Source organism: Emys orbicularis, chromosome 10 (assembly GCF_028017835.1).
Source record: "Emys orbicularis isolate rEmyOrb1 chromosome 10, rEmyOrb1.hap1, whole genome shotgun sequence".
In the NCBI taxonomy this organism is placed as follows: Eukaryota; Metazoa; Chordata; order Testudines; family Emydidae; genus Emys; species Emys orbicularis.
Window position 1 is genome coordinate 70,557,864 of NC_088692.1, and position 15,037 is coordinate 70,572,900.

Consider the following 15,037-nt stretch of genomic DNA (forward strand, 5'->3'; position numbering starts at 1 on the left):
CAAGCTTTTGAGCTACACACAGTTCTTCTTCAGATCTGGTCAGTCTGCAGCTTGACAAAAGCAATAAAGCAGTAAGCAATAAGCAGTAAATAAGGCACTGAACCAGTCTGCAGAATTAGGAAGACAGCAATGCATTAGTTTAGCTTGATTTCAGGAAAGTGATCTTTGTAACAATATTTTTCTCTAAAAGCCTATTGTATTACATTTAGGTTCTAATACCTTCCACATCACAGCATCTGGGCAGCTTCTAACAATAAATGACAGGACTAACATCTGTCATGTGTGGTTCAATTCTTCTCTCCCCTCTCCGCAGATGGAGAATTGTGTGCAGAATGGTGTTTTGGTAGAAATGTTTTATTTATGTTAATACGTACATGCTTTTTTTAAATATTAGACGAGAAAAGATCAAATAAGCGCACCTTGTACATGGAACTAAAGGTAGTGAAGTTTGTGATGGTCATTCCAAGCTCAAATCCTGCATAAGTTGCTAACATCTACTCACCATAAATACATGTATTTTTTGAAGTCCTGTGCACATAATCAGAGTGCACACACACTCATCTCTGAATCATAAACACAAATATAACAGCGTCTCATCATACACATAGTACTAGGTCCATTGGCAAGCCTCCCTTTTCTAAAGCTACTTCAGGGTTGGCAGTACTAGTTAAGAGAAAAACCAGCAGCTTGAAAATTACAGCTGGGATTTTCCGAGAGACCTAGGGGTGGCACCCACCACATAATTCAATTTCAGAGACATATAGATGACCTCTGAAATTCCTAGCCTACATTTCTAACTGAAAATTTCTTTACCTACTATATAGTTACAAATAACAGCCAAGATGACTACAGCTGAAAGGTAGCAGGAAAATGCTTTGTTGTTCAATTTCTTTATTTTGTGAATTTCGGAGTACTTTGTGTATAATCAGGTTCACTCTTTTGACGATGATCAGCTGGGATTGCTTCCTGATGCAAAGTTCAGAGGAATTTGATGTTGTTCTAACTTGCTAGAAAGCTGCTCATAAACCAGTGTGACAACAGAGCCAGATTTCAAGTTTCTTCTTTTTTAAAGACTCAAGATATCATACCCAGAAGTTGATTTGAAGAACAATTGAGTTTTTTAAATCAACTAAAGTAGAGCGCATTCCTTTTGCTTCTGCCAGAGCAGATCTCACTACACAGCAATGAGAAAACATCCACTGCAGCCGTCAGTGGGACTCTACACTGGCTGTAAGGTCACTACTGTATTTCATTAGCCGTTGGTCCTACACACGAGTAGGGTTTAAGAATCTTTAGATTCCAGCGGCCGGGGATCCTGCGCGTGGCGATGGGCGCTCGCCCTCTCCACCCTCTTGTGACTTCAGCGGGGCCCGGCAGGCTCAGGGCGAGGGGGAGTCACTCGCAGGATCAGTGCCACCCCCAGCGCAGCCGGATGCACTCGGGGGAGGGGGGGGGGCGCTGCCAGGAGGCCCCGCCCCCACGGCAGCAGAACCGATGGGACCCGAAGGCTACAGCAGACAAGCCCGTGGCCGGAGTTTGCTGCCCGGTCGCGCATCCCTCTCCGTGTTCCCATGGGAGCGCCAGCGCTGAGGAAGGCGGTAGGAGGCGACCCCCGGAAGGGGCGAGGCCCCGCTCGCTGTGGCCACCAACTAGGGACCGTACCGAGCCCAGCGATGGGGGCAGGGAAGAGGCAGGGCCCGCGCTCAGGGGGGCTCCCACTCCCGGTAGGTCCCCAGGAGAGAAGCAGAGCGGAGCCCGCACCGATACTCACCAGGGGCCGCAGGACCATGCAGTTACTCGCCTTCCATCAAATCCCACCGGTGGCCTTCCGCGTGACACAGCCTAACCCACTTTGAGTGATAGCCGAATCCTCCAGTCAGCGACCAGGCTGCTGTTCTCCGCCCTAGAGTGCCCTGCTCTGGGGGCGGGACTTACTTGTCCCTCCTCATTCATGTTCAGTTGCGCCGCAAACCCCAGTGTTTGCAGTTTGAAAGCAGGCGCGGGAGGCCGCGGGAAGCGCTGCCGCTCGCTGATTGGCTGGGGATCTTAGCCAATAGCTGGTAGGGGCAGTAGGGTTCTAGTGGACCTCAGCTACTGGCCAGTCCTTTATCCCCTTTTTGTCACCACTGTGCATCCAAGGCCTACAGCTGGGAGGGACCCTAACAGTAAGGGGATGTGGGACATGCACACACCAGGGGGTCTACCATGTACAGATATGAAAGCAACATGTGATGCCTCACCACAAAACATGGCAGTGCCATAGCAACATGATGGCACCCTGACATGGCAACAAGACATGACATCACTGCAACATGCAATTGCATCACAGCAAGAGCCCATGACCATCTTAGGCTGAAATGTGCTGGCATCATATAGATGCCATGTGATGAGAGTTCTGAAACTGATTTTAAGATTAGCTGTTTGAGTGCAGCTTGTGGTTGACTATTAAATTGATTATTGCTTGATTTCTTAATACATCTCTGTGGGAGACAAGGGTGTATATGAATAATGCTGCATATCACATGCTTGTATTGTAACATTTCCCCATTCATTGATATCACTAGCTGATTGGGACATCCATGTTGTCCCTTTTCTGAATGGTAGCATTGGCTGGAGCCTTACAAGTTGGCTTCCCCATGGAGGGCACATCAGTCAACACATATCGAGTCTGGAAATAAGTGACACCAATTCAGATACTTTGGGGGTGGGGGTCAAATTCCAGTCCTTCCCCTGCAGAGACCACATCCTGGTCCCTTCTCATCCCTTTCTTCCTTCCGCAGGGACCCACGGTCTCCGTTAGACATAGAGTCTCCCTTTTCCCTTATCCATACAGTGAATGTGCCAGTGGTTCCAGGAGCTGAGTTCTGAGGGGAGTCCTCTGCATTCAGCTGTATTAGAACACACTCCCCATGTGCCAAGTCACACCACCATTTGGCCAGACTATCCCTCCATCTGGACAGAAGGGCACCTAGCCAAATCTGAGTGGTATTTTGATCCCATGGGCCAGGTCACAATCCCACTCATGGAAATTTCCTCTGTTTTGTGGGGTGGCTGGGTCAAATTTCTATGATGTTGCAGCTAAAAGGACACTCTGGGCTGCTCCAGCAGTGGTCATATTGATTAGCACAGGTCCACTGCTTAAGAATGGTCAAGCCATGGCTCCCTGGTGCCATATAAAATTTTGAGCAAGTACAAAAATCTTGGGGAGGGGGGAGGGACACATTTGCCTCCCCAAATGGTGCAAATTGCTGGGCATATTTTAAGTGTAGCTGATTTTATTAACACACATACACTAGTCTGAAGTGGTAAAACAACATTCAGGGCAATCCCCTTTTTCAGCACTTTCAACCCAACATCATTGCTTGAGTTTCAGAGAACAACTCTGCCTCAAGAATTGATTATGATCAGAAACCCTTGGCAAAAGCCAAACTCTCCTGCTGCTCAAAGAACTCCACAGGTACTGCCTGTACCATAAATTTGCATAACAAAATTAACACTACGGAGGGTCTTCCCAAGTATGGATCATTTGCTCATCTGCTAAGAAAAAGACTATGTGTAACTGTACCATGCATTGACACCTTCCATAAACAGTATAATTCCACTGCTTAAATCAGCATTAAATCATATAAACTTCCAAAGTCCTGATACAGACATATTGAGGCAGGTAAGAGCACACAGATATTCATGTGTGTGTGTTATAACATTTTATTTATTGAAATTATCCAAATACAAATTTTAATTTGTTCAAGCAAATTTCTGTTATTTCAGTGGAATCTGCATGCACTTTGATAAAGGGCCTGAAATGCTCTGCATTTCCAGTGGGGTTTCCCGAAGTACATCTGTGTCCTTCCTCGTGGGGCTTAGTAACATCTTAATAATACTTAGCACAGATAGAGCTTTACATGCATTAACCAATTCTTACAACTTCAGTTGCAAAGTAATATCCCCATGGCACAGAAAGGTGAAGTGACTTGCATAGGCATGCTTGCCAATTCATGCCACAGATTTTCTCAGAGGCTCTAACATGGTTTTCAGGGAAACTTTCTAGAATTCTGCCACTGTGCACAGGATAATGTACTTTGTACGCAGTAGCTGGCACATACAGAGGGTCAGGGACCTATTAATACACAAATGATAGAGGCCTCTCTGTTTTTTGGAAAAGACGAACTGGAGTTCTAGTGATTTAATCTAGAAAGTACCGGTATGTCTGTTGTCAACAGCATATGGATGTGTTACAGCAGCACCTGAGTTGTATCTGTAGTCTTCAGGATTCTTCCGTTTTCTCCCTTCCACAGCAACAGATTCTGAGATATTACTTGATTATTCCATCAATGTACATTTTAGCCAGCTTCTTTTCCCATTTTTCCTCTCACAATTTTGCTTCAATGACACCCCAGAGAAGCCCAAGCCATAAAGTTTGGGCTCTGAGCCAAATTTTCCTAAAGGGTATGGATTTTCAATTTCAGGGTGGAGGTTTTAAGTCTATTTCTCATCAAGCTATAAATACCATACCCACATGCTAGATATTTTCTGCATGGACATCTGTCCATGAAGGAAAAATGAAAGTCCTAGGACAGTCATTCTCAATATCAAATTCAGACAACTCTTCTCCCATGGCCCCACAACCCCAAATGTTTTGTTTTTCAAGTCTTGGGAGGCTTTCAATTAATTCTGGCTGAAGTGGAATTCTATACACACTCACTTTCTACCTCCTTCCTGGGAGGGGAAAAGCTCCACTCTTCTCCCCTTCCCCACCTCCAACTTTGAAGAGGAAGCAGAGCAACTACATGCAGTTCTCTTTCACAGACAAACAACCAAAGGGTTCTCTCTGCTCCCCCTTCGGCTTAATGCGCTCGTATTGAGTAAGCTGCACGGTGGTGCTCTAGCTAAGAGGGAGAATGTGCAGAGCATCAATCCAGAACCTGACACCACTTTGCCAGCAACTGTACAGAACTCTTCAATGACTCTCTCTGGGGCTCTGATCCACAGATTAGAACCTTTGCTGTGATCAAACAGAAATAACATAGGTCTTCAGTACTGAAGGCACAAAATAGGAACCATGCCAGACAGTTATCAAGGCAATCAACTACAGTGACATTTCAAAGCTTCTCCTTGCTTCAAGGTGTGTATGTGAGCTTAATATTCTAATGACTTTATTAATTACACGAGACAAAAGATTATAGCTTTTTCAGGCCTAGAAACTGATGAAAAAACAGGGGAAATCATTTCACTGCTTAAAAAATGGCTCGTCAAATAATCAGATTTTCCCTTCAATGGAAGGCAATGCCCATAGTTACCAGACCTTTTATCCTATATATGAGCCTTTCTTCTTTCAAGAAGCAAAGATATATCTCTGTAACATCCTATAACATGTTCATATTGAATGGAGGACACAGAATTTCCTTATTTTTAGTGAAGCTCACTTACCACAGGATAATGGAATTGAATTTGGCAAGGGGTAGGTGCAGTTGATTGTGCCAAAAGGCATCACTTACTTTAAAACCAAGCAAGGATGCCCTTACTAGAGCTGGACTAATTATTTTCCACAAATAATTTATTCCCCTAAAAATGCAGTTTTGGTTGACCCAGAGCTATTTGTGAATTTGTGTAGTTTTTTTCTACCCAAAAACAAATCTTTGTTTTGATTTTTCAGAATTTCCAGCAAACTGAAAAATCCATTATTCGGCCAGCTCTAACCCTTAGATAACTCCCCACAAGGGCCTTCAGTTCCACTTCCACCTCCTCTCTCCTATTACTCATTGAAACACTGCTCCTTAACTACCAATAAACTACTGACTCTCTCAGATACGCTGATTACAGGTTCGTTCAGATTTACAGCATTTATTGTGACAAAACAGAATATATTTTCTTAAAAAGTCATTTCCAATGTTTCTGATCAAATGGAATCTAAGCAAGCAAGGGGCAGATATCACATCATTTGGAGAAAAAGTTTGTACAATAATCTCTAGAACATGCAAAATTCAATTTTTTTTTTTAATATTTCCCCCCTCAAAATGTATCATTTGTCTCATTCAGTTTCTCTAATTTGTCAATATCAATGGAATCAGTGAAAAATATATTTAACCTAGTTTTAAAAAGAGACATTTCCAGTAATTGTTGGCAATAATAGTAAAATTATATGCAAGACACAAAAATATTAGAATCTAGCATGCTTGCACTTTGATACATTCTATTTCAAAATTACACTTCATTTACATATCTTTATTTCCGTTTAGTAAATGTTGCATAATCTCAAATCTTTGAACAGTCAGACAGTGATTAAAAAACTGATTGTTACTAAGAAAACAGGCAACCTTTCTATTGTGTATGCCATTCATTTAAAACATTATTTGCTATTAAAGTGCTGTTATAAGCAAAATGAAATAAAGTTAGTGTCTACTGTAAGCAAGTGACATGTTAGTAATATTCAAATAATTTGTTTTGGCAAGTAGTTCTAAACCTACACATGTTCATGTATCCACTTGAAACTAATCCAATATAAATAATATTTGTTTCTAATAATTCCATGACTAAAAGGCACATACTAATGTCCCAGCAGTTTGTTCAAGTGAGCTTTTCCATGTATAAGTTTAATTGTGCTTTTAAATAGTTACTGATTCAGTATGACCTTGAAAGTGATATCTGTGCACGTCTTTTTCTCCCAAATGGATCTCTCACTCTCCAGGGGTTTCATTTTGCTAAGATTAACACTATATATATCTATATAGCTATGCATATTGATCTCTATAGATCTACATAGATATACATATATTCATACATACACATGAAAAGAAGTCTTCCGTAACAGCAGCTGAAAAGTGCAGTTTATACTTTTTGAGTTGGCTTTGTAGTAATGAAGTTTAAGAATAGTCAATGCAGTTTTCACAAATTAATTGCCTTGGGAATTTTGAGATCCAACAGTGTTATTTGTTGTATTGCATGTGTCCTGTGTTATTCTGTTTTCTCACTGGCTGTTTCAAGCTCACTTCACTTCCAGAAGAGATGATTGGCAGATTATTTTCCATGTGGTAGCGAATAAGATGACCCACACTATCAAACACATGGTCTTTGGTTCTGACCTGTAAAGAAAGCAAAAGAATTGATTTAAGTTTATTTTCAATTAAAAATTATCACTTTGAAGTCAACAGGAATTAAAGCCACTGAATTCAACAGGATCAATAGGCAGGGTTGCAGTGACACACACTTTAACAGAACAAATAGTTTAAATATTGTTCTATCTGTTTTGCCGCTGGTTTTCCTTTGTGCCAGCCAAAAGTAACACCTGTGATACCCTGTCTTGTGCTGGGTCCATATTCTGCTATGGTGATGTCATACCCATTGCACAGGCAAGGGAGAACAATGAGGGAGAAAGAGGAAGTTGATGGAATGTGTGCAGAACTGGGCACAGGGGCATACAGCTGTGAAAGGGGAGCAAAGCCACAATTTTTTCTCCCAAGAGGCATCTCCCGTCTCTCCCTCTCGCAAATGCTCTCTGGTTCACTCCTGCCTGTTAGAAATATCACTCAGGGAAGCTCCTCAAGCAGCTGTACAGAAGTCCTAGAAGGTTAGATTTCAGGTGATACAACTGACTCTTTCCATTATTTTTTCTGCATCTGGAAACCCTTTACTGGTCAATTTTATTGTCGGATGCTATCAGCATTTGATTATAGCAACATTTAATACTCAAAGGATGTGTTAATTATACATCCATGTGAGACAGCTAATTACAATAATGACCACACTCTTAAAAGTCTTGGGGTGAAGCCCTAGCCCCACTGAAGTCATTGGCAAAACTCTTGTTTAACATCAACAGAACCCGCATTTCATCCTTGGCACTTTAATATGCACTTTGCCTTTGAAATGCTGGAGCAAACCAGTACCTTTTTATGAGATACTTTCCATACATGGATTATCCATACCTTGCCTTCAGGATCCACCAAGAGTAAATGCTTTGCTTGCCCTCCTTGCAATCCACTCAATACATATTGACCAGGTGATGTTGCACTCTCTCGCACCAAAAAATCCCCGTCATTGACCAAGAGGGTCTCTGCTGCTTTCCTGTTTAATTTGCCATGGTAACAATCTTCATTCCTTAACTGTTGCTTTATTTGTGGCAGAACACATACACTATCCATGTTGGTTGTGGCACGCTGCTGAACAGCTTCCGGCAATTCTAAAATTAAATGAAAGGAAAGATGCTGAACCCTTCACCCAAAACTTCAGCATAAACACGAGAGATATAAAACATTTTTATACCACTGAAACACTGGGAGAGTCAAATGATTCAGATTTGAAGCTGTAATCAAACCAGTCTTCCAGATAGTAATAATAGTTAACATTTTCAAAGCCTTATGCGCACAGTAATATTCACAGAACCCCACCAACTTAGGTAAAACTTATCACCCCCATTTTACACATGTAGAAACTTTGGAAAGTGTGAGATCCATTAAATAGTTAGTTAGTTCTCATGTTGCTAGGTAACAGGAACAGGGATTAGCCATTAAAAAGTTTGTTCTGATATTGTAGTGTTTGGGTTTTGTGTTGCAATGGTTGAGTGGGGGTGGGTTTCTCTGGGAAAGAATCACAAAGTTTGGAAGCTTAGAGGAGATTCCATCTTGCAATTGTATATCTGAATGTGGCATGTATTAGAAAGCTGTTTATGTAGTTCAATGAACTACATACAATTATGAGTGGCACAAAAATACTTCTGTAGATATGTGTGAGTTGTAAAACATTCTGTCTTATACCAAAATCTACAGACAAAATTCTTGGTTTGTTTGTTTGCATGGTTACTTTTACCTATTGTATTATTAGCACATGAAAAATGACAAAGAACACAATCTGATTATTTGTGATCTGATAGGTATTTTGTTTTAAAAAAACAAAAAAAAAAAAAACAGATCTTTCCTGCAAAGCAAGTTTGTCTTTTGGCTACATTATTTAAAGATCTAATTTTTCATTCTTCTTTAGCTGGCACTGAAGAGAATGCCACATCTAATTGTGAGGGTCATGTTGAATGACTCCAGCTATGTACAGGAGTATAAGATAATATGACTGATACAGCCTGAAAGGAAGCATTTACAGCATGATGCATCTGCTAAGCAAACCCAAAATGTTACTAAACACAACAACAGTATAGGTGGGTTGGGATACAGACAGTCAGGCCTCAAATGACTCATCGGCAACATTTCTCTTAGAAAACTGACTGGTATCACTGTTTCAATGCAGTTTTGCTAGCAGGGCGTCCTCTGGCCTCTTTAAAGAGGGATTCTCCAACACAGAGGGGACTCACAGATCCAAGCTGGGAAAGTCTCTAATGCAGGCCTCCCTAGTCTCCATCCCCTTCTCTCTGTGTGGATCCCAAGCCAATCGCATAAGTGGTTCAGGAAGGGAGAAGATAGGAAATAAGGAGCAAATTTTTAACAATCAGGGTAACTGACCATTAGAACAACTCACCTATGGACATGATGGATTCTCCATCACTTGAAGTCTTTTAAATCAAATCTGGATGTCTTTCTGAAAGATCTGCTACAGTTCAAACCAAAGTTATGGGCTTGGTGTAGCAATTACTGGGTAAAGTTCTCTGAGCTGGTTTATGCAGGACATGAGACTAGATGAGCATAATGGTCCCTTATGATCTTAAAATCTATGAAATTGCAGCAGAGGCAGTTGACCTCCCTTGGGTCAGAATGGGTAAGATTTACATGCAGAAGACCATCCCATATCTTGGGGACATGATATGGCCCTACGTTTTCAAAGCAGCTTCCGGGACTGCCTATCATTCCCTGTGAAAAGTTATAACCCTATCCATTTTATTGCCATTGATCAACTTCAGAAGACAGAAGTTAGATCTACTCATTGCTTGTCAGTATTTCTAATCTTTGGTGCTGCTTATCCTGAATTTAACAGCCAAAAGAGGTGCCTAGCAGTTACAAGATTTTTTTCCCCTCCCAAATTATTATGGAGAAAACAGATTCCTTCCCCATGCATTCAGATGACAAGATCCTCATTTCAAGGCTTAGAAAAAGATGTCATTGAAATATGAACCTACTTTCATGACACAGCGGGCTCCCATAGACCTGGGCTGATGCAAGGCCTCTAGCTGTGTAGGCTGTAGTTTGCAGGGTCTGAGTGTTGATGTAACAAGGGTCATCAAAAAGATCCATTTTGCAAGCAGGTTTCAGTAAGGATACATCTTTTTTTGCCTTCAGTGATCTTTCACCATAGTTACCTGTAATTAATGGCAATATACATTGTATCTTCTTTTTTACCAAGCTAAAAAAACAACAGCTGCATCTGAATGTTGCAGCTTTGACATTTCCACTTAAACCCTTCAGGGACAAAAGAAAAATGTGCCAAATTATCTCATTTGTCTTTATTTCTAAAAAGCAACATCCTAACCATTTTAGAGTTAAAATGGGGTCATCAAAACTTCTCAAGCCCTTGGCCTAACTCTGCTTCTACTGAAGTCAATGGTAAATCTCCCATTGACTTCAGTGAGAGCAATTTAGGCCAAAGCTGAGTAATCTTGAAAACCCCACCCTGAAGCTCTCTGTAGGGTTCGCTGAAAATTATAGGAGTGGGTATTTATTATTATAGGAGTATTTTATGTATTTATGGTCAAAATACATGCAGTTTTTCTTAACTTTTCTTTAGGTTTCTCATCTCAGGGTTCCTAATGCCCGTCTATTGAGTATGTGGCTGATTATTTTTACTGGCCCTGGATAATTCTGAATAAATTAACTTTTTCCACACTTATTCTACCCTGATTCAGGTGTAAAAACATCCATTGAGTCTAATGGGAGCTCTGATCTCTCCTCATTCTGGGAGCAATTTGTAGGAGAGGAGACTAAAAGCTTGGCTTGTTTAGCCTAGCACAACAAAGGCTCAGAAGAGATCTGATTGCTCTCTGTATATACATCAGGGTACACCAGGGAGACAGAAGAGCAATTAAAACTAATGAACAATGTCAGCACAAGAACAAATGGGTATAAATTTAGGCTATAAACTAGAAGGTTTCTAACCATCAGAGGAGTGACATTCTGGAACAGCCTCCCAGTTTTAAGATGAGTTTGTAAGTTTATCAATAGGATGACTGGACTTGAGGACTCAGGAGGTCCCTTCCAATCCTAATGTACGTCTTTATGGAGACACACTGCACATCCTCAGTTCTGTTGCAAAACCCTTTCCCCTTCCTAGGAGCATTTTGGGAAGAGGAGGGATTTCTTCCTTTCCCTGCCCCTGGGAGGTTGGAGCTGATTGGTGCTTTGTAGCTCTGCCTGGTGAGCCAGAGGAGCATCGCTCAGCCTAGGGTCTTAATTCAGGAGAGGGTTAACCGAGCAGCAGGGTATTAAGGGAATGCTATTCAGCTAGCCAAACAGTGACCATGTTTGTGCTATTTATCACATTTATTATTTGATTTATTCATCCTTCATATGTAGAAATTAGTTGCTTCTCTTGTAAACATGGCAAATGCAGAAATATTGCAAATAAAGAAATTTACCACCACCGTGTGGGCAGTGTAATACAGTCCCCACCAGCAGGGCCAATGGGATTTTTTAAAGGGCCTCGTTGTATGAGGAAAAGGATGGAGCCAAAGAAATGTGTCCAGAGGCATCAGCAGTGCCACGTGAAGTCCAAAAAAGGAAGAGGAGCCTACTGATATATTGGGATATCAGAGAGCAAGTTTCCCCACCATGAAGGTGACTTGGAGCTTATAACCAGCCACACAAAGGGAAATAGGGGAAAGCTCAAGTGAAGAAACAGAGTTAAGATTAGATTTGAGACTAGGACCCCCTTTAACACTGGAATCAAGGCCACAAACATGCTCCCTCCAGAGTGTCACAGGGACGCTGACAGTTCTGACCCTGTAATGCATGTGTATATTCTGTAAGAGTCGGGTCAGAGCTAGTTAAGCAGGGGAGCATCTTTCTTCCTTGCAGGAGATGAAAGAAAATAAAGTAACAAAGGGCTACTGTATGGTGTCAGGACAAGTAAAATTGGTAAATCCGCCGGCAGGCATAAAAATGGATTAACACCCCTTTGAAAAGTTGTAAGGCTTTTTTGTCTGCCCCTCAGCCGGGGAACTATTCATGACCTAACAAGCAGAACACTTTTCTTTATTATATCAAAAATCTCAGCACTTCCAGACAGTCTGGCTCAATTGAAATCTAGATATGCAAGGGAAGGAAGACGTAGCACATACCCACTGATTTGTTTTCTTCTGGACAGTTTTCATATATGTTGATGCATTTTGGGCTGCCAGCCTGGAAGAATCACACAATTTACTCTCAATTGTTAATAAACTTCAGATATCGTTTCAATATATACCATGCACTCCAGTGATCCCTGGACAACAAATTTCCCCACCCCCTCAAACAATAGTCAGTGCTGATGCTTTACTTCCCATTGGCTATTCCAGTGACGCATGTCCCAATCCCCGTGAAGAGTCTAAGCTCCATGGCAGTCAATGGAAGGCTTAGAAAATATGGGTACACAGCCAGTCTCTGACGGATGAGAGAGAGAAGCTTGGTTCTGTGTTTGCATTTTATGCCATGTTTGTAGCATGTTACAGAAACGGTCTTAATATATTGACTAGCAAAGCATTAATACTCAACACACTGGGAACTCTAACCCTTCCTCCTCTAATGAGTAACCCCTTATTTTGATTTTATTCCTAAGGATATTTTCATGAAGACAGAATCTTGGTTGCCAAGCAGCAGCTCTGCTTCTGGGACCAATTCCTCACCTGAAATCATAACCCACTGTTCGTAACATCACAATTAGTTGCTAGGGAGATGACTATGATGTCACAAACGGGAATCAGATGATTTCATTTGAGGAATATGCAGCAGGATTAGATTAACTCCTAGGCAATGAAGATCCTGTTTTCATGTAAACATTTCTTGCAATAAAAACAGGGAGAGAGAATACAGACAACATGGCATGGAAGCAGAATGGTCACACTGTTGTCTGAATGGCATTAAAGAATTTTCAAGATTGAAAGGAAGTACTGAGAAAATGACACCTGGGTCGGGGGTACGAGGAATAGAGTCTCACAGCCGTGAACCAGAGTTCGGTTACATCTCCTGGGGTTGTATTGCCCCTCCTCAATAAGCCTCTGCTGCAAAGCCACAAGCATAACTGAGACATCCTCTCCCAGCCCCACTCCTGGAGGTCTTTGAATGCAGACTCAGAGTTCCGCAAGCAGAGCCAGCTGGTGGTACCCACTTCCCTGTGCTTGGGAATGCTGACCAGTACACTCTACAATCAGGGGAACTATCCCAGTAAGCTCTTAAATCTGCTGGTTTCACTCCCTGATTTTCTGAGTCCTGACTGTGCCTAGGTTCAGGGTTTGTCTACCCCCTAAAGTCCCAGAGACCTTTGGATAATTTGAAAGCACGCTGTATCTTGAAACACACTAGAATTACTGAAAACTGCATCTCATACATGCAAAATGCAGTGCGGAGTGACAGCGTGGTCTGACCATGAGACTGGAAGCTGGCAAGTCCTAAGGGTTTGCAGGTGTGTGGTCTTGAACAAGCCATTTAAATCTACGACCCACTTTCTCCCCATCTCAAGAAAGAGATGATACCTGCTCTCCCAGAGGTATGTAAGGATGAATCAGTTAATGTTGATAAAGTGCTTTGAGATTCAAATATGTGCTAAGTGTTATTAAAACTGGCCTAAAAATCCCTTCCCAAGCCAAGTAGTGAATAGTAATACCCGAAATAGACATGCTTACCAAACAGTATTGCTTTTCACATTGTATGGGACAGTTTTCCCTTTGGTCTGTTTGCACTTTCATTCGCATGTCTAATAGTCCACCTGTAGGAGGTTCTTTCCCTGGAATTTCATTGTAATATTCATAATCCTCCTTTTCCTGCGTATTCCAAGCTGATCCATCAAGATTCATCACTTCACTGAAAAATGAACCAGCACATGAAATGAACCATATAATCAAATGATTCTCAGGGTAAACACGTTCCATGAGTCTGTCCACAACAAAATGGACAAACTAGCCATACAAATGCCATTGTTCCCAATGTTAAAAGCTGTTTGATTAAATCCTTTCACTCAGCTACTTCTTTATTTTTCCAGCTATTGTGATTTGTGTTAATCACCCATAACTCAGTTGGCAGGGTGGCATAGATACTTCCTTAACATTGGGACGGTCTGCATTCTCTTAGCTATGAAAATGATACAAGAGCCACTTTTGGCAATGTTTTACCCTCCGAGTAGACGCTGTTCATTAATGCATTCACATTATAGACTCTGGGCCCAATTCCTTTTGCCTCTTATCTTGTCTGCATAAAGCAAGTGTGTGGGACTTATAAAGGGAAATTAAAACTTCATGTGGCATTTGGGCAGCAGTTAGATAGGCCTGGAATTGCTTCAGGAAATCAAATATGGCTACAACAAATACAGTTTTCCAGAATGGAATCTAGTCTAATTTTAAAAAACAATCAACAGAACAAGGCTCTTTCAGCTGGAAGCAAACACTAAAGGCTTGTCTACATGGTGCAATAGTGCATTTAAGCGTGTCACATACTAACTGGCATGTGCTCAAAGTTCCCTAGTGTGTGTTAACATAGTAGTGTTTGAAATGGGACTCCATTAACGTGCATTAGGGAAATTTGAGTACGTGGGCCCATTTAGAATTCACAGCCCAATGATGTGCATCACCTCATTGTGTAGACAAGCCCTAAATGGCATCATCGATGGTGCACATTTTCCCGCATGCCATGAACCAAATGATGGCTTCAACATTCAGCTGATACACTGCAAAAGCAGGAGGTGTTTCCTGCACTATGCCTCTCCTCCAAAAATAACAACGCATTTGGAATCTTACTTCTCTGTGTAACAAGATGATAATTGGATAAAAGGCCACAAGCAGGAAAGAGATAAAGTTCAAGTACTTGATTATGTGATACACAGCTCAAGTATTTGATTATATGATTCACAGTAGTTTGGAAGTGGGTGACTCAGTCACACAGCACTATCTGAGGGAAGTCTTCTGTCTGGGGACTGTTCTCCT

The 15,037-nt window shown here is 41.6% G+C and overlaps 2 protein-coding genes across 2 annotated transcripts in view; both read right to left on the bottom strand.

Moving 5' to 3' along the window:
• CEP152 (centrosomal protein 152) overlaps positions 1-1,832 on the bottom strand; it is a 47,936-nt gene extending 46,104 nt beyond the window's left edge. Inside the window, exon 1 of the mRNA XM_065412367.1 lies at positions 1,772-1,832. The gene's annotated coding sequence lies outside the window, so the exon portion shown is untranslated. The remainder of the gene's footprint in view (positions 1-1,771) is intronic.
• A 5,091-nt stretch (positions 1,833-6,923) lies between these two features.
• The window catches only part of SHC4 (SHC adaptor protein 4), a 50,002-nt gene continuing 41,888 nt past the window's right edge, over positions 6,924-15,037 (bottom strand). The window contains exons 8-12 of the mRNA XM_065412153.1: positions 13,745-13,922; positions 12,206-12,266; positions 10,052-10,231; positions 7,920-8,173; positions 6,924-7,079 (exon numbers count right to left, since the gene is read on the bottom strand). Of these exons, the coding sequence (XP_065268225.1) occupies positions 6,924-7,079; positions 7,920-8,173; positions 10,052-10,231; positions 12,206-12,266; positions 13,745-13,922 (829 nt within the window). The remainder of the gene's footprint in view (positions 7,080-7,919; positions 8,174-10,051; positions 10,232-12,205; positions 12,267-13,744; positions 13,923-15,037) is intronic.